Raw genomic sequence first — 20876 nt, 5'->3', positions numbered from 1 at the left:
GCAGACAAATGAATTAGATCCAAAGACATGAAGTATTCATATGCTTAAAAAAAATCTTAAAAGATTAATGGAATATTAGCCTTTAAAAAGGCATTAAGGAGTATGGGGAGAGAGAATATGGTATTGAGATAGAGGATCAGCCATGGTCATATTGAATGGCAGAGCAGGCTCGAAGGGCTGAATGGCCTACTCCTGCTCCTATTTTCTATGTCTATGTCTACTCAACAGTCTGAAGACACAGGCTTTATGCCTCCATAAAGTCTAGTGCATAGTTTACAACGATTAGAGCCACTGTTCATTCTGGGCATTGTCGCCTCTGCAAGGCAAGAGCTTGAAGGAAGAGCACTTCTGGATTGTGAAGAACAAGACCCGCTCATGGGAAATGCTGTACAAACAGAGAGAGAAAATCGCATCTTAAAAAAGAAAATCATAGCAGCTAGCAAAGAATAATGAATTCCAGTACCTTTATTTCCAGGGCAATATCCAAGCATGGGTCATATGTGTCAGAAACTCCTTTGCAGTTTAAACATTTTACTAAAATAGGAAAAATATTGTTAGAAAAATGCTCTGCAAGACAATATATAAATCCATATGGAACTGCTATAAAACGTTCAATACAGTAAATATTTAAATGTTCGATGATTGGTTATTTTGTTGCAGCAAGCAAAAAGCAGAGTTTTTCAGTTAAGTATGCAGCCATTTCCCTAAAATCATTACATACATATAAAACCACTCTCATCTTTAAACAAATGCAACATACCTCTCGACCTTAAGTACCCTCCAAAAATTTGATATATCATTGTCGTGGCCTGAGTTTGTCTATCCAATCTACAGAAGTATCGGAAAGAACATTCAGTATATTTTTCACGCTAAAATCAATCTTCAGTTCAATTTAAAATTAAACACCACTTTAGTTCAAGGCAGTTTGGTGGCACAGCATATTGGTACTCATACTCATGATTTCTCAAATTATGAGCTCCCAATCTTCACTGGGCCATCATGTGGCGACATCAAACAGAGGCATCACACTTCCAAGGGGTCAAGGGAGGGAAAGCAAGAGTGGAAGAAAGTGACTGGGAACATCCAGCTTTCGTTATTCTCTTGTGCTTTGAACTCCTACTCTGGCGACATCAGCAACAGGGAGAGCCCCGTGCATTCCAAACTGACCCCATAGGAAACAGAACTACAGAACAGGCTGTATGTTAACATGGGTCCCCAGGAAACAATGCTTTTGGCTGGGAATACAAGGTCACAAAATGACCTGCAGTGAAGGAAACCTGATTCAAAGGTCTTACCTGGTGGTAAAAGAATTGATGTTTTAATGAAATAAAACTCTGCCAAGTGTTATTTTAATCTACACAAATCTATAAATGAAACTTCTATATTTCTCCATTAAGTAAAATTATTTATTGTGGAGGTGATCTCCAATTTCTTTGCTCCTTGATTGTATTTTTAATTTAGCATTATGAAACTATGGCCATTTGGTACATTTTACTGTGCAGACATTATGCAGCATTGTATTCAATCTTTACACAGACATTAATACTCATTGAAAGTATTAAAAAAAAGCCCTTCTAAATCACTTGCAATTTTCATTTAGACTTGTACTCACTTGTTGCTTCCATTTAGGCAAGCTTTCTGGAGAGCATCAACAGTGTAACGCAGGAATTCATGTGCATCTTCCTGGTTTCCAAATCGAAAATGTTTTGCTATTCCTAAAAGAATGAAAATTTAAATAATGGAATTGACTAGTACACAAGTCTAGATTATTTTGAAAAATTTTTTTTTTTAGTACAAACGAGCTCGAGAGTTTGTTGTCACTGAAAATGTTTCTCCGACAAGTTTGGGAGGGAACATATACGAGGAGGACAAACTATGGCCTGTGAATTGTTGATCTTAGACAGGGCAGCCATGGGCGTATTTGTCCTCAGTGCTCTGGACTAGAAAGGGAAGTGGGGAAAAGAAATCAGCCAGGATTTCCAGTTATGATAGCTATGCAATGACCCCGCTGAAATGTGACTGAGGAGAGGATCAAGCTTAGGTGTGATGCCTGCCGTGTCCAATAGTCTGACAATGTGGGCACGTTGATCATAAATCTGAAATACTGTGGAGGGTGGGGGGGGGGGGGGGGGGGCAGCGTGTTACCAGTTCATGGAGCTATTCCCCACTAGAAAATAAATAGCCTGTCTCCAATGGCTCGGTTGGTAATGGCAGAATGCAACTACCATCTAGGTTGTAGGTTTCATTTCCCGTGCTGAGTTAGTGGGGACACTTCAACCCAGTGCATCAGGTCAGGGGAATGGAAATCAGCCAGAGATTCCACTCCTCATTGACATCCAATGGCACTTACTGAAAGTGCTGAGAAATGGAGGTTGAGATATTTCAGGATTGGGACTGACTGCGAAGTCTGCCACTTGTCATCCAAGCTCGCAAATGAACATATTCCTCAAGGAGAAAAGAAATATCACATGCACAAAATTGTATAGATTGCCTCAGAGTATTGAATCAAAATCAATACTCGAATCACGGTGGGTATTAAGGTTTCAGACAACTTTCAATTTTCTACATTTCAGCATTAAAACAAAAACAGCAAAAGTAAGTTTCCACAATAAGAAAGCCAATTAATAGAAAACAAGAGTGGAAAGTCCAATGCATACATTAAAAAAAACCATAACCAGTCATAGCTAATATTCAAATAGAGGATGCATTTCTGACTTGAGTACAACCTACTGTATATCACATGGGTCAATTACTTATGGACTGTAAAAAGTATCATAGGTGTGCAGAGTCACAATGCAATAAAAATCTATTATTTAATATTATATTTTACACTGAATGCAACTAATGTCACAATGACTGCTCTGGTTGATAAGAGCTTAATACCTGAATTGAGTTAATACAAACCCATGGAAGTACAAACATTTCACAAACTTCACTGCACAATGACAATTAATGAAGACAGCAACTGGATATCACTGCAGCGCTAAATGCAGCATCAGCCAGCCGTGAGGTAAAATTCTTGAAGTAAACCTTCTGTATAAAACCAAATAAGTGTTTTTGCCAATTTATCCCTTAGATAATATGTTTTTTCTCCAGTAGCAACCAAATCTCAGCAACAATTTTCAATAGGGTGTTCAGATACATATCCTATTAAACCTCATTGGTATCATAAACTGGAGGCATGAGACCTTCTGCAGTTACAAGATATGATTTAGCAATTTCAAAACACCCTATATAAACTGAGGAAATAGCTATGAAACTGGCAGTTTACATAACATTTTATCTTTTTGATACCAATGTAAAACACTTCTCTGTGTAAATTCCAATGATCAAAGAGCTTTCTGTCAAACTGGATTGGCCAAAGGTAAGCTGATCTATTTAAGTTATTGTAAAGTGCTATTACAGAATTGTTTGGTCGGATCATTCAACATTTCCATTTAGTGGATGAAGTGTTAATCTTCTCTCTTCTTTTCCTGTAGCTCACTGCAATTCACCAATTTGCAAAACATCCTTGTGTTGCTTCACACCCCTACAAGCCCTTTTACAAATCTGTGTCAACCAGCAATTTGCAGACCACTGGCATCACACACAATTAATAACCAATGTAAAATGCCTAAACATCAGGACAACTGCACTAACTGTAACAACATGAATATGGCTTAACATTCATTAAGTGGTCCACTTGGACAGAGGTGACTCCGTCTTTTAAAATAACACTAACATGCAAGACAAATAATGTATTTCAGATGCCCACATAGAGGGTCTGTTTCCAGCCAGCAGTAAACAAATTGAAGTGCATGCCAGCTGGCCAGCTACCAGAATTCCCCTAATATATAAAAATGTCTTATGATTGAAAACAACAGATTTTCACTTCATTACAGTGGTATGTATGGGGAAGATCCAGAGACCAAATCTAATATAGCCACCATGGTATGCAAACTGAAGCTATGCTTGACTGAATTTACTAATGTTAAAGTACATAAAGACTAATGTACTTTTTAAAAACAAAAAGAGAACATGCATTTTGTTTCAACAGATTGCCTAACTTTCTATGAATTGCCATAAAATGGGATAGCTATCATTGCACCAATCAGCAAATGAGGTGCAATTTTATACCTATCAAGAGAATATGGATACATTTTTAATTTCAATTAAACTTCTTTTTGGGTGCTTGCAGTCCCTCTATCTATTTCTAGTCAGATTCAAAATATACCAGGCACTCTCATTTTGTATGGTCTACACAGTATTCATTATAGCATACATTTCTGAAAAGAGAACTTACAAGAACACACCGAAAGCACCAACACAATATATTGCATCACAGAATAGTGACAGTAGGTTCAATCCCTTAGTTACCAACTTCAGCCATACCAATAAGGAAAGATGCCAATCAGAGTCCTGGCAATCATGGTCTGCACAGGTTAATTTTGTTGTATTCGTCCAAACGATCCCAAATACATAAACAACCCACAGTAACGCAAGCAGCTCTACTTTAATGCTAATGAGTGTATCTCTTCATTAAGCAAGTCAGATGAATGATTTATTTCGACCCTGAAATGCTTTAAAGGGGACTGCTCGGATAAACTAACACCAACTCTACTCTTTCTCGCCACTAGAAAATACTAGTGATTCAGAAAGTTCCAATCTTTCTGTAGCACAGATTACATTTTATACATAGGAAGAGTCAGGAGGGCAGAAAATTTTAAAAGCAAAGTATCAAGAGAATAAAGTACATAGTCATTAAAAGGTTATCTTAAAACTAAAAAGGGCCTGATTTTCAACAATTCAGCACTCGCAAAAAATGTGTTTTAGCACTTTGTTTTGTGTTTGTCTGTCATTTTGCACTATGTATTTTGTTTTTTTTGGCATTTTGCAAATTTGTGCATTGATCAGGGCATCAAATCAGTAATCACAAATGCAAAGTTTCTCCCATTTTTAATGAACGCATCAAGTGTAGAGGAAGTTCCTTATAAGTTTGGTAAAAATCTAATAAAGTCTAACTTACTGAGGTCACGAGTCAGTGCTTAGGTGCTGTATCCAGTTCACCTACTGATTTATCAAAAGGTACCACGAGTCTGAAGAGAAAAATCACTGATCAAGTTTGGTGAAAATCAGATAAAATGTTAAGTTACTGAGGTGATAAGTTAGTGTTCATGTATAAAGGTCTACAGAAGCACAGTCCAGCACACCAAGCATGCCCATTTTCAAAAGGAACCCCTGAGTTAATAGATAGGAAGTCACGAGTTCTGTGAGAGTCCTCATGAGTTCTCGCGTTATTGAGATGTAATTCAACGAAACGCCCTTTTTTAAAATCAAAAAAACAAAACTGTACATCAAAACCTCCTTATATTAGCCCTTAAACTTAGCTTGTATCCAGTACAGCATTTTTTAATCATCCTTCCCTCATCAGCAGGTCTACTGATTTTGAGGGGCTGTAAAGTCAAATTCCACTTTTGTTACATGGGATAGCGGGAGTTTTATAAAGGATTTTGGGGGAAATTGCATTACGCAATTCCATAAATTTTTTCCATGAAAATTACAAACCAACGGCCTGGTCAGTGGTTTCAAGTCATGAAAGGCAAGAAACGAACAGATTTTCAAATTCTAGATGTACAGTGGAACTTCTATTATCCACGTTTCAATTATCTGCCAGAATTTTTTTGCAAAACGTCACCTTATTGCACAGCTGGCTAATACCAATCGCCGCCTGACATAAGTTAATTTTACATCACAAGAAAGATTAAACTTTGTTTTTGTTACGTGTATTGGTCTTGTCTTCATTCCTGTGCCAAAAGTATTCATGTATCATACATGTATGATCAAAATTTGGGGACACTATTAGCTTTCAATGTTCAACATCCATTGCAGGACGCTTCACTAAGGCAGATAATGGAGGTTGCACTGTATTGTTATTTTGACAGTTTATTGAGGTTAGTTATTCAAGGAAAAAAACAATTCTTACGTCTGAGGTCATTAATGACGGACATGGGCTTGATGACATTTCCAGAACTGGAAAAGACCTGGGTAATATGATTCTGCATCATACACATCATACAGAATCCTTGTTCATTACCTACAAGGAAAAACAATGACAATTATTGCCTCTTCATTCAAAGCGAGAAATAAAAGTAGACCTCCCGTGAATCAGACAATATGCTGTTTTACAGCAACAGGGAAGTTATCAAAAAAGTTCCAGAGAAGTTTTGCAAGAAGTGTGATGTGACCCTTCCGTTTTCATCAATTACCACCCCTTCCCCAATTTTCCCTTGCTCTCTAAGGTGCTTAAATATGTTGTTTTCTTTCACGTCTGTGTCCATCTCTCCCATAACTCCGTCTGAATCCCTCCTGTCCAACCGCTGCCCTTTTCACAACACCAAAATGGCAAAACCAAAATCCCTGACATCCTCCGTGACTGTGGTACTTTATCCATCTTCATCCTCTCCACCAGGTTTGATAAGGTTGACCATGCCATGCTCCTCCAACACCTCTCCTTGTTCAGCTCTGTAGAACTGATCTTGCATGCTTCCACTCCTAACCGTCTAAACAATCAGAGTATCTCCAGCATTTTCCCACCTCTACACAGTCATCTTCTGAGTTCCACATTCTCCCCCCTCGCTGGTCTACGTGCTGCCCCACAGTATCACAATCCGCAAACATGTGGGTCAACTTCCACATTTACACCAATGACACTCAACTCTACATCACCACCATCTGTCTCGAGCGTCTCTGTAATGTAGAGCTGCTTGCCCAACATCCAGCCCTGTATGAATCTCAACTGCCTCTGGCTTAACACTGAAGTCTGAAGCCATCATCTTTGGTCCTCATCACAAAATCCACTCCCTTGTCACTGATTCCATCCATCTAACCAGCCACGCACTCGGGCTAAACCAGGCTGTTTGCAACCTTGACATCCTGTTCAACGCTGAGCTGAGCTTGAGTCCACATCTTCTCAATCACAAAAATCACTTACTTCCACCTCTGCAACATTGCCCACCTTGCCACTGAAGTCCATACACATCTCTGTCATCTCTAGACTCGACTCTGACATTCCTTCCTCTACCTTCCATAAACTCTAACTTGTCCAAAACTCTGCTGCATGTATCTTGTCCCACACTAGCTAAAGCTCACCCATAACCCTGGTCCTTGCTGGCCGATATTGGTTCCTCATCCTCCAATGGATCAAGTTTAAAATCCTTACCCTTGTTTTTAAATCCCTTGATCCCAACCCCACCCCAGTGCTGCCATCTCCTCTGGCTCTATATCTACATCAAACTCTCCATCAATTCCTTTGACGCTGAACTCTTGAGCACGCCCACCCCCCACAACTGCAATTCCCACCGTAAACCCCACCACCTTTCCTTTTCCCTTTAAAATGCCTGATCAAAACCCGTCTCTTCGACCAAACTTTTAGTCACTCCTAATCTCTCGTTTCCATACAAATATATGTTTCTTTTCCACACACGCTATCTGTAAAGCGACTTTATGTTAAAGGCACCATACAAATGCAAGTTGTTGTGTGATACAGCAAGACTTTTAACATGTATATTAAAAACATCTGCTGCCACTGATTTTCAAATATATCACAAAAAATTATAAACTGTAATGCTCAGCAATAAACCTATGCAGGAAGTTGTTCAAAAGCTTGTAATTGTATTAAATATTTTTTTAAAAAGTTGTAACACAATATACATTAAAGAGAAACATTAGCGTTGGAGAGAGCGAGAGATTTCAGTGTGAAGTACACCCAACCTCAATATAATTGTAGATGTAGAAAGAACGTGATACTTTCTACATGTTAAGATACATCCAATGCTAGCCTGCGGGAGGCTCACGATAATGAGTCTTCAAAGACCAAAAATAACTCTTCCAGCACTCCAGGAATTTGATTCAGGTTATTCTGAACAAGAGGGCATGTGCCGACAGTGTAAACCATCTGTGGTGCTGATGGCAAATTGTTTTAAGTTCATGTTTAAAATGCTTGTGGGTGTTGGGAGTTAGGTGTTGCATAACATACTGATACAGTGGTGCCATAACTCTACCTCCCTAACCTAGTCAGCGATTTACATGCATGATTCCCAGACAATGATGTCCTGAAGTCAGTCATGCTAGCAGGCAGGTTCGCCCCGCCCATGAGGCAGAATTGGGGGGGGGGGGGGGGGGGCGTTGGAGGGGGGAGGGAGTGGGGGGAAGAGAAGAGAGAAAGGAACGAGGTGGTGAAAATTGAAGATTCAGAGGTTGAGTCACGTCATTCCCACACATCTTTCAACAGCAACCCTAGGGACTGGTAACTCACCCCTCACCCACCCTCAGGGGTGAGTACAGTACATGACATGGGGAGACAAAAGAAACCAGGAAGCCAACAAATTCAGTATATAAAGGCTGTATTTGTACATACATGTTCTAGAATGTTCTCGGGAAAGCATGTAGTTTGCAAGAGGCGGCGTATAGGTCAAACACTGCAGTGCGGAATTTAGGAAGCAGGTGTTGCCCAGGTTCTGGAGGCCAGCTCCTATTTTGTGCATCTGTTGCCATTTCAATGAGATTTTCTCTGCGGGAAACAGTACTTTCTGTGGAGGTGCTATCCCATCGCCACTGCCCAGTACATCTGAAATTTAAAAAGTAAAATGAATGGAAGAAAATGACTATTTTAAAAACCATAACATTAAAAAAAACCTGTCAGGCCAAATTACTTACACTAAAACAGCAGGGTTCTGCATTAGCTTTACTGTATACAATATTTAATTGCATGGCAACTAAAAATGTACTTTGCACAACTAAAAACAATGCTAAAAATGTCAGTTGCTTTAATTTTGTTGGCAGTTTCCTTTTAATTCAAAGACACTTAAATCAAATTTGATCATTTCTTTTTTAAGCATCAAGTTCCCACTTTGCTGTTGTTTACATTGCTTAATTATTGGATAATTCAAAAAATTTTAGCGCAAAAATGACTTTGCATTAGAAGATTGTACACAGCCTACGTGGTGCTCTAACAGGTTGTGACAGACTAGAAGGGCGGGGGTGCTCATGAAACGTTAAGTACTTCCCCATGATGGAAGGAACCCAAAATTGCACCTGATCTGTCAGTTACAGCAGGTCGTGCGTCTCGAGAACACCACCAGTATAGGCTAGGTACCTCTACTCTCACCGAACATACCCAAGCACCCACTTCCGAACAGACACACCCTGCTGCTGTGGATTTGTTCCATTTCTGTGACTTTTTTTGAATGGAAAATACTTGCATCTGGAGGCATTCATGTTTCTTTTTAAATTGTAATTGATTTACTGTGAAATACATTGATTTAACAGATCCAGCATATAATGTTGAATCCCCATTCATTTAAGCGAAAATGTTGAGCAAGTGCAGCCATGCAATTGAACAATGTGACAAAAGAGAACTAGCTCTTTTGGAACAGGAAGATTAATTATGAAGCAAAATTTAGCAATAAATCAGAAGAAAAATATTTTGACTATTTGAAGGGACATGCAAAGCAAATATATCCACCAAGAAAAAGAACATAGCAAGATATGGAGACGATGCTGGCAGAATAGTCAAAATTAATATATGGATAATCAGAACTATTAAGACAGAATGAAACAAAAATGTAGCAAAGATTTAATATAAAAGGAAACAAAAAAAGAGAATTGGGAATCATGGAAAAGCCAGTTTAGGATAATTGGAAGATTTAAGAGGACAATAGAGAGGTAGATTGCAGTTGGCAGAATTTTTTTTTACAATTACAGAAGAATCTAATCAAGTGTCATCTTAGCTTAGTTGGTAGCGTTCTTGCATTGGGGACAGAAGGTTAAAGCACCGCTACACAACTTGATCACAATCTAGTCTGACACCTCAGTGCAGTACTGAGGGAGTGCTGCACTGTTGGAGGTGTCGACTTTCAGGTGCAATGTTAAGCCAAGTCCCTGCGCCTGTTCAGATGGATGCAAATGATCTGATCCCATGGCACAATTTGAAGAACAGGGATTTCAGATGTCTTAGTCAACCTTTGTCCCTCAACCACACACCACGGACTGACTGGTCACTCATCTCATTTGCTGTTTGTGGGGCCTCACAGTGTGCAATTGACAGCTGCATCTGTCTACATACAGTGACTACATTTCAGAAGTAATTGGCTGTGAAGTGCCTTAAGACATCTTGTGAATATGTTAAAGATCGGCATAGGCCAGTTGGGCCGAATGCCCTGTTTCTGTGCTGTAAATTCTATGTAATATGCAAGTTCTTTCTTTCTAAGTTGAATATCTAAGGAGATGGCCAAAATGGACAGATTAACGGGTCCGGTCTAATTGCTCACCATGATCAGCTGTGGCTTACCAAGAAGATCAACTACAGCCAGAGCTTGGCTGCAGAGGCATGCTGTAGATACAACTGATTCTGTCGTACAGGTTGAGGATAGGAAATGTATTTGAGAGCAATTGGAGAGATTCCTATTGAGTTTCCAATGGAAACGGTACAAACCTTTCCAATTTCTGAATTTTTATTTCCCCTCCACTCTCAAAATGTAGTAACACAGGGTTCCGGTTCAAAGATATGTTAAAACCACTTTCTGTGTTTCTGTCAGAGTAAAAGTTGTTAAAATACTTTTCAAATGTAAGTGTCAATGCTGTAGTACTTACGATAGAAATCAGTTGAAACTGGCTGTCAACAGGTTGTCAGCAGAACAATGAGAGGCTGGGTTTAAGGTGGCAGTTCAAATATAAATTATTTGTGTACATGCAAGTTTTGATTACCAGGCAACTTACAAATATACAGGAACCCATAAGAGGACGTAGTTAAATTAGTGGATGAGCATTAAACAGCATATATAAGTTACTTGGATTTTCAGAAGTGTCAATTTGTATAAGTTAATGCTCAAAGTTAATGGCAAATTAACAAGCTGGATTGAAACCTGGCATGGTAATGGGAAATGAGGATAAATGCAAAAACGTTATGCAAGTTATAAATGGGAAGAGTGACTAATAAGAGTCTGGTTCCAGGTCCTCTGTTCATGATATTCATAAACATGAAGAAAATAATTTCTCATCATAAAATTTGCTTACGAGTAAAAGGGAGATTCATAGCATTCCAATAAATCTGGAATCATTAAGCCGATGCTGCAAGGGTGTGTTTTAATACGGATAAACGTATTTGAGGAGGAGAGTGAGGGAGAAGAGGGTCAGGTCAACTGTGCGTGGGAGTACAATTACCAAGCCACTTTGATGATGCATGTTTGTAAAAGGATACATGAAGTACCTGTACACAATAAAGGGACATCAATTAACAAAGGTGAAAAAAGATTTTGGTGAGATTACTGAATGTTAACTGGAAATTTTCAATCAAGCTGGCAACACGAGCTAGGATGAAGGGTGCGAATAGCTAGAAAAATACACGTAGTGCACTAGTTGTCCTGTTGTTGACCCCTCCATTCCCAGACCAGTGTAACCTGCGGCTGCCATCCCATAAGACTTTTAGCACTTTAGTACATATAAGTTTGACCCAGCATTTGTTCAATACATTTCCCAAGTGGAGAATTTGTTCAGTAAACTTCATCATGGTACGGGTTTTTTGATCGAGCTGGAGCCTCAGCTGGAACAAATTTCCTCAGTGTGAGTATAGAAACGAGCTGAGAAAACTCCAACAAATTCAGCGCAGAAAGCCTTCATTTACAATTAAAAAGTTAAGTAAAATGTCAACCTGAATTGCAATATTTCTTTGGTAACTCAACAATAATTCCCACTCTCAACTTGCTCTCTCTTGTTTTGACTCTCTTGTTTGTCATGGATTCTGCCCATTAAAATAATTCATTAGGATAAGTCAGCGTTGCAACATCAGACCCTGAGCAAGGAGAGGAGCAGCATAATATCGGAGTCAGGGCTGGACACTGCCTTGTGGAACAGGCTACGTACATCACGAATTGCCACCGATGCTAGGATGCATCGAGGCCGCCGGATTAAAATCAGAGAGTCCATTTGGAGCAGTGCGCGCAATTTTGGGCACCTTAACTACAAAGGGACATTGAAAGCACTGGAGAAAGCACATCAACAGACAAAAACGGTAATTCTGGGAACTTGGGCTCTAAATTAAACGTAAGTGATTTTCATCACAGAAAGATTGGGGTGAAGGACAGTAGGAAAAGAATCTCAATCTTAACTGAGAATACAGAACTGGAGGACATGAGGATGAAATTAACCAGCCTCAAGCAAGACCAGAGCAGGACATGTGGAACAGACGCCAAGCAAATACAGGGTTAACTCCTTCAAAGAAACTGCATGTTGAACTTACTTTGATCTTTTTGCACTGGTTGCTTCGGTTTCTCTTGTAGAGACACTGCATTGGTGTACAAAGCAGCTCCAGGCATAGGTCCTAAGATTTTGTTCTTCGGTACCTCTGTAATAGGAGATGTCGCACCCCAACTTACTGTCCCTGACTCCATGTTCTTCTCTTTGACAATTCCAGAGAAAGGTGCCACGGAGCTGCAGGTCTGGTTCTTGCAAGCTGCAGTGTTTGAGGCCTCTGTCACTTTGTCAACTATGGTCATTATTCATTTCTGCAAGAATATGGTTAAAACAAAGATAGTTATATTCTGGAAAGCCATTAACTACTAAAACTTAACTGGTTTGCTCTATAAATATCCCAACACCTCTAATGGATTTGGCATTCTTTGAAATAAGTTCTCCTCTGCATACTATAAACATTCCCTTAAACCAACAAATTCCAAAGGGAAAGTTTGACTTCATGCTCTTTGCCCATGAGAGCACAGCATCATCTCATCACACAACTTTCCTTTCCCATGCATCTCACTGCAGAGGTACAAATAATGAGTTCAGGCTTTAACTCATTCTTTACAGACTTCCAAAGGTTTCAATGGTCTGAACGACATAAATGTCTCCGTTTTATGTTCATACTTTCGATTTCCTCACACAATGTGATGCCTCGAGCATGAGGAATAGTCAAGAATTACTCCTAAAATACATTTTCATAGCTGCCTTCAACACTGCATGCGTTTTAAGGTATTTATTGAACACCACACCATTGCAATATTGAATGGCTTTCATAATATGCTCAATACTATGTTTTGCTCCCCTCCCATAACAGCACTGACTTCTTGCTTGGAGTACAGTTCCACCAGCAATGGCTGTCCTCTGGTACTTCGCCCAAGTGATCATTCTTCATGAGGGATACTAATGCCAATATGGCATTCAACCATTTGTGGGGGGGAACCCAATCCTGCTCTCATCTAATGTCCACACATGCATATTTCTAGGCATGAGGTGCTATATAGCAATCAGGAGTGGGAATTCTGGATTTTTCCTTCCCGTCCCAAAGGCTCGGAGGCCAATTGCAGTGCCCGTACGGCTGCCCCAGCTGAGATCACCTAACTTGGAACAATTTGAGATTTGATTCTGGGACGTTCCTAGTTGGTATGGGGGTAGGGGGGGGGGGGGGGGGAAGAGGTGCACTCTTTCTAAACCTAGTCGATTTCATCAAAATTTACTGTACACCACAGTCTTACAAAGACTCACTAGTTCTTCTGAGCCAGGAAATGCAACACCCAAGGCAGCCTATCCCTTATGGTGAGGAAAAAGACTCAAGGGGAAACTTTCAAATGAGGACAAGAATGCAAGAAACCTTTCACTTTTCCCATGAAACATAAAACAACTTAATACAATGAACAGATTGTGACTTCTGTGGATGTTGGGTTGTAGGTGGGAATCATTCACAGAATGACAGAAACCCTTTTTTTTAAAAAAGGGGTAACTATTAGTTTTTTGTATCTGCAACCCCTGTTGTGGTCAAGCACAGACACCATTTTTGTATGAAAAATACTGTCGGGTAGACAAAAGGAGATTACAAAGAATTTTCTGGCCCATGTTGTGGGACCAGCGATGCTTTTCCCCATTGGCCACTGCTTATAATATACATTTAGCCAATTTGGAAAAAAAAAATCACAGGCACGGAATAGGGGCAAGAATTGAAACTGAAATGCACCAGTTTTAGGAACGCCATGATGGGCTGATTTTCTATCTACGAAAGTTAACAAGAGTCAAAACCTAATGAGAACCTCCTTCCCTGCACAAAAAGTGCATCCGAAGTACATATGCAGTAATCCATATACCTTACTGGACTCCTGGTGAAGTATTGGATGAAAGCTTGTCTTGAGAGTGGGAGGGCTACGAAGCTTCTGGAATATCAACAGCGAATCAACTTGGCTGATGACGCTGGCCCCTCAACATTGACAGATCTTTCCAACAGGGAGGTTCTTAATGTCCATGGTCTTACCCTGTTCACGTGTGGGAAAGGAGGACTGAGGTATCAGTTCAGAGCAGCCATGCTGCCTACATGTGAAACTTGTCAACAAGCACAATTGGAAAGGGGGATAACTGGGCTCACTTGCAGGTGCTTTGTGGAAACACCATTTCTCATCACGTGTTATTTATTTTTGATGGGCCCCTCCAGTTTGCAGATTCAGTTCTCTTTGGACCTACCCTGGAAGTTAGCACAGAACTGGAGGCCACAGCAGAGTGACATCAGCTAGTATGCATCGGAGTTGCTAGGAGGATCTTCCTAAAGCTAATACAGATCTTATAAAAAAAAAACTGAACTTGACACACATATCTATAGGTAAAAGTCATCAATGTATACTAAATAAAATACATTTTTAAAAATCAAAATTCAATCAAGCTAATACAAAAATAGACATGGTTCGAAAATTTTGCAACCGCACATATTTCAGCTGCTGCCAGTAGAGAAAATGGCAATGAATGTCTAACAGTCACTTCATAAGGCAGCACCAAAAGATGTGAAGGGAATATAATGCTCTCTTAAAAGGGTAGGGATCCAAAGCCTTGGTATAGAATATTTAAGATTGGCTCAAAGCTATAGTGCGCTGATGTAGTTCCATGTTATGTCACATAGTTGAGGGACACTGGTTAAGAGTGGCAATCTTCCATGAATTGTCATTCTCATCTGAACCATCACGTAGGCACATATGCATCCCGCAGTAGGGAACAGTGGAAAAGCGCAAAAAGAGGAAGGACAAGGCTGGCAGCAATTATGGGGCACACGAAGTAAAGGGGGGGGGGGGGGGGGGGCGGGTGTCAAGTATTTTGAGTTTATCAGAATATTTTTTCAATCTGTAGTTAATTACATATATACTACAGGTATCTTCATGTTACATCAATGTGAGCATTAAAGGGGCAGGTAATGGGTCTGCTGTGAATGGAGTCACTTCCTTACCTCTGCCTGTGATCTAGCACCACAGATGTAAAGCCTCTTGCCTAGCTTATTTGTATTTTTAGAGCACTTCATCATGTTGGAAGTCTCAAAGCTCTTCACACAATGAATTACCTATAAAGGCAAACATTCAGCGGCAGCTGAGCCATACAAACCAAGGAGGTCTTGGGATCAATACCCAGCCTGTGCTGAATCAGCTGATCTCAGTTCAGTCCCCCAACTGACCAAAGAGCTCTGGGTTAGGAAGGGGGGCAATAGCAGGGCCTTGTATCCCTGAGCACTACCAAGAAACCACAGCTAAGAGTGTGTGTGTGGAGGTCAAGCGAGGAGAGGATTGGCTTAGCTAATGGCCTGCCACACTCGCCAAACACCACACTGAAATCAATGGCCTTATGATAAGAGAAGTGGGGAGAAAACTGTTTAGGGAACGAAAAAGTGTTGTTAGGGGAGGGGGTGAAAGATTAGTGTCTACTTTAAGACAGTTGGAGGCTAGTTATTTTTCCTGTTCAACAAAACGTGCATCAAAATAGTGCCATTTACTGACGCGCAGGGTTTTCTTCAGGGTTAAATGGTCTTTTGATTCTACAGGTAGTAATTTTTTTTAAATTTATAATTTTTCAGCATAGGAAACCCTGGATAGAACTGAATATTTACTGTGGGTTAAAGACACAGAAGTTATTTCAAAAAGATGGAAGTGTGTAATTTTTTGTTTCCCTGACAGACAAGCAGCCCCAGGCCATGTCTGCCACGTAGAGCTCAACCAGCAACTCTCAACAAGAGTTAAGCCTTGTCCATGTTGCAATGTTGATATCAGAAAATTGCTTACAATTTCTTTAACTCACCTCTAAAACAAAATTAATTTTACCTCAAAGTCCATAATGACATGGCCACTATAATTCCTGTTTTAAGCAAGTAATACTGTATCTGAATTTATGGAAAAGACTACATATAACTGAATTCCGATGACCTTGTAAGTATAACCAAAAGGTGACTGGATGGCACAATACCCATGGGACTGGGCTTTAAATCCAGCCCAAGACTATCAGCAAGAAAATTTTCTCTGCAGGTGATAATGTGCTTGAATCTCAGCCCACCTAATGGGTGACTGAGCCTGCACTACAAAACTCCCTGTAATCTGAAACTGGTTGTCAGGAAATTGACAATTTGAAAGACCAAATGTTGCACACAACAGTACAACTGAAGTCTTCCTCTGATGATGGCAATCCAGGCTCATTGTTGGAGTACGGCAGAGGGAGCTTTACTATGCAACGGGCTGCGATATACCTGACCTGGGAGTGCTTGATGCCGACACTAGCTACTTAAATTAGAAATGCTTCTTAACACTGATATCCCCTCACCTTGATGCAACAAAATATTCACCGCTAAATGCAAATTTAAAATCCAAGGTAAATACAACTGGGACCAGTGATTTCAAAAAAAGTAAATTATAATTAACTCCAACATTTGGTGGTAACTTCTGTGAATTCTTAAGCAAGAAATGCTGAGTTCAGTGGGTGAACTGAGCAATTACTGTAACCAACAGTGCACACCAATTAACACACTGCTGAAACATGTCAGCACCTCTCTGACATCAGGAACTTGCACTGTGTGAGGAATCACAAATGCAGACATGCCACAATTCCACTGCAACGTGCCTTGAAGCACCAAGTTGCTAAAACTAGTCACAACAGAATAGAATGCTAATCATAATTAAGACTAGTGATCTATCATCGGAAAGTTTGCCACGGTCATGGGGTAGTTGTGGCTGAAATTGGGAAAAGTATAGTGAAGTGAACACCATATAAGGTGGTAAGAAATAAAATCCAATCATTTTTATCGACAGATCAAGGAAACGTTGATAAATATATGGTTCAATGATCAACAGTAATACATGGAGGCTCCAGATCAACAGAGTCAAATCTATGCCCCATCCGAGACACAGTGTGTTTTTCTGTTTTCACACTTTGCTATAAACTTTGATAACTGTTGAACCGGAGAACAGAACGAACACCGATGTTGACTGCGAATATTCTTAAAACTGACACACCCTAATTGTTTCCTAATTCATTGGATAGCCCGAGCATCAAACAGACAATTGCAGAGGTCGAAAACATGTTTACGCCCTATGATGATCACTATGATGTTACATCACTACTGTACTTTAGACTGATGGTCACGTCATTGAAATATGTTAAATAAAACTTCAGATCTAATCAAATTATGCAAATATTGAAATTTGTTAAAAACCACAGTCATTATGAGCATAATCATACTTAACAGGACATACATGAAATTTGTCAAAGGATACTAGCTTAAATTATAATCATGCTCCCCCACCCCCACAATCCACATCATTTCTTGGGTCTTCTGACTATAGTCCACAGCCATCACAAGGGATGGATGGGTAAATTAAACGGCAGCGTAGTTCCAAATGTGTGTACAATTGTAACAATCACTGCGGTTGCGTGAAATTCTTTTGAGATATTGAAATAAGCGCTATATAAACGTAATTTTTAATTAAAAGGTTCAAACTTTCATTGTGTGTGCAAAATTCACCTAGCATATCAACACCAACAGTATTCAGTAGAACTTTCACACTGCACATAAACTGCTCTTACAACTGAATAGATATTCCACTGCTATCTAAGCAACAACCTCGACTTGGAAGCAATTTAAAATATTTAATCTCACGGCAATGCTATGTTTGTTCAAAACCTACGATCCTAACACGATGAAACTGACTTGTGATGTCATTAAAATCTGTCATCTAAACCAACTTGAAATTAGCAACGGTGACATCATTTTAGCCGCATGTACTATTAGTAGAAAACACCTTACACACACACACAAACAATATAGGTACATTTATTTCACGTGTATATTTACTTAACATCCCACCATTCAGTAACCAAGGAATTAAAGCACTCAATAATCAAAAAACACTCACACACTCTGCTGTTCATTTTACCAGCAAACGCACAAAAAGGTTAAAGTACAAATGCACACGCAGTTCGAATGATTACTGAGATCACATGCCCAACAACAGTATCTATTACTCATTTTTTATTTACTACTCAAATGCAATTACTCACATCTGGATTCCCAATTATTCACATGTGGGTAGTGGCTAATGTATTGGCCAACACTGCTCTAAACCTCAATGGCCATGTCTAAACAATGATACTTCAACTTTAAACAGCCAAATTTGAAAAGGTTTTGTTAAACCCAACAGCACATCCAGAGCAAACTCGAGGTTGCTTATTCACTTTTTAAATAATATTTTGGAACGCAAATAGTAAAATCCTTTACCTCAATAGCTCAAACAAGTCACTTGAAAGGTAAGATCAAAAGTATAACCTTGTGAGTTTCCAATCTGCAGCACATGCACAAGTGAGGAACGACCATGCATGCTTGATATTTACAAGCAATTTTATATTACTGACTTCAGAATGATTGGGATGGATTATAAAGTGTATATCATTCTTATGACTGTCTTATTCCTGCACATGGTTACAAAACTAAATCAGAGCTGGAAAATTCCATGTATTAGTGAGAGGACAGTTACTTTCCACCTTTAGCAAGCTGAGAAACTAACTGACCAACCCATCAGGTACCACTGCTGGAACCAGTTTACTGTTTTGATTCCAGTACTGCAAAAGTCTTAAAAGCTGATGGATAGGTTCTTATCAACTGTGAAAAACTTACATTAACTGTAACCAGAGGAAATCAAAGTTTAAAAAAGATAAAAACATCCTTTTGAAACAGGCAGTGTGGCAGGAAAGAGGCAACACAGAAACCACGCAGAAATGAAAACAGAAATGCACAGTAACATTACTTCCAAACTGGTGAATTCCTTGCTTTTGCCTGAAGTTGGGTGGTAAATGACCTTGTTTTATTTTCTAACCACAACAGGGTCCTTAGTTGATTGTATAAGGAAATATGCAAAACCAGCATAAACATGCCATTTTTAAAAAAAAATCACTCAGGGTGCGGGCGTCACCGACAAGGCCAGCATTTATTGCCCATCCCTAGTTGCCCTAAATCTTTGTAGTGGTGTAATACAACTGAGTGGCTTGCTGGATCACTACAGATAGCAGCCAAGAGTCAACCACGTTGGTGTGTGACTGGAGTCACATATAGGCCCAGACTGGGTAAGGACGAGAGGTTTCCTTCCCTAAAAGACATTAGTGAACCAGCTGGGTTTTTAACGACAATCCGACAGCTTCATGGTCACTTTTACAGATGCCATATAATTTGCCAATTTAGCGGCATTTTTATGCCGGGTATTTCACCATTGTGAATAGGTAACGTAAATAAAATTTGTATTCAGACAATGGGTATATGGCAATAACGCTGCAAAACTGTAGATTTTTGTTGAACCACATACAATCTGATAGGAGTGCTAAGTTTGTTGCACTAAGAAATCTTAATTATCGTTATTTAAATTAAGCAATGTAAATAGCAACAAAGTGGAAATGTAGTATTAAAGACAAATTGTTTCAGATAATTTGAATTAAGCAATTTTGAACTGAGAGTAGACATTCTCTTCCCATTAATGGGATAAAATCTTCTGATCTCTATTCCACATAGTTTCTGGATTTTAGTGAAAGACACCTCAAAAAAATGTAGGTACTTTCTAGATAAAAATCATGGGAGGAGAAGAGATTACACTCTGCTACAGCTGCAACTGGAAAAGCTGTCGCATTTTCTACTAAAATGTATTTGCATAAGAAAATAATTGCTCATTTTAACTCAAGACTATGAATATTGCATTTTTACAACTTAAGCTGCTTTTTAAAAACAAATAAAGCCTAAATAGCAAACAAAAAGAGTTTCTGCACCAAGGTGAAAAACGAAAACCACTCTCGTTTTTTTCCCCCATGCAAGAAAAATCCGAGCTTCTTGTCAGATGCAAATCTCGACTTTTCTTTTTGGCTACTACTGGCCAGTAAAACGTGTAGTTGTAAAGTGACTTGTGAAACAATTCATTCAGAAAAAAAAAAGAGACAAACCCCGGCAACAAACAAGAGCTCCGCCTCGCAACTTGCTACCCCGCCCTCAAGGCTCCTTCAGCCCTCACAATGCAGAAAGCCTCCTCTTAGGGGGGGGGGGGTGAAACCCGGGTTCGGAGTTCCTTCGGTTGCAAAAAATAAAACACCCCCCCTGGAAAAAGGGGAAACAAAGCGGCGTCTCCTCTCGGCTAGTGACACGCGCGCGCGCGCGCATACACAGACACACGTGCGCGCGCGCGCGCGCCCCCCTCAGTGAGGGGGAGCCGGCTCGGGGCCTACACCCCGCGGCAGCGGCACAAAAAAAAAACACCTTCGGTTGTTTATATATAAATTACCACAGGGCGGAAGGTAACGTGGCCTTAGGCCCCGGGGAGCCGCAAATTAAACCGAACACGAGGATGAAAACGAGAGAGAAAGAGAGAGGGGGGGGAATAAAGCAGCAGTAACCATGGAGGAGGAGGAGAAGAATCACCGGCGCGGATGTGAGGGGAGGGCGCTGTGAGAGTGTGAGCCGGGCCCCCTCCTCCTCCCCGCCGCCGTAAGTTACACGAGAGGTGGAGGCCCGAGCGGGAGCCGCGGCCTCGACTGAGGAGGGAGGGAGGGAGGAGGAAGGTGTGGGGGTTTTGAGGGGGTGGGGG

General features: G+C 40.1%; 1 protein-coding gene across 3 annotated transcripts in view; it reads right to left on the bottom strand.

Annotated features, from left to right (window-relative positions):
• The window catches only part of usp42 (ubiquitin specific peptidase 42), a 49834-nt gene that overhangs the window by 28805 nt on the left and 153 nt on the right, over positions 1-20876 (bottom strand). For 2 of the 3 annotated variants that reach the window (XR_010966868.1, XM_068003507.1), the window contains exons 2-7: positions 12275-12539; positions 8396-8605; positions 5963-6073; positions 1613-1715; positions 761-828; positions 464-534 (exon numbers count right to left, since the gene is read on the bottom strand). Coding sequence is in view for 2 of the 3 variants with exons in the window: in XM_068003507.1 (XP_067859608.1) it covers positions 464-534; positions 761-828; positions 1613-1715; positions 5963-6073; positions 8396-8605; positions 12275-12530 (819 nt within the window). In the remaining variant the exon portion in view is untranslated. Of the gene's footprint in view, positions 1-463; positions 535-760; positions 829-1612; positions 1716-5962; positions 6074-8395; positions 8606-12274; positions 12540-14108; positions 14357-20876 lie in introns of those variants that run through there. The other variant, XM_068003508.1, reaches the window with a different exon arrangement.

Source organism: Heptranchias perlo, chromosome 22 (assembly GCF_035084215.1).
Source record: "Heptranchias perlo isolate sHepPer1 chromosome 22, sHepPer1.hap1, whole genome shotgun sequence".
In the NCBI taxonomy this organism is placed as follows: domain Eukaryota; kingdom Metazoa; phylum Chordata; class Chondrichthyes; order Hexanchiformes; family Hexanchidae; genus Heptranchias; species Heptranchias perlo.
The sequence above is the reverse complement of the archived record's forward strand: the minus strand, read 5'-3'. Positions and strand labels throughout refer to the sequence as shown.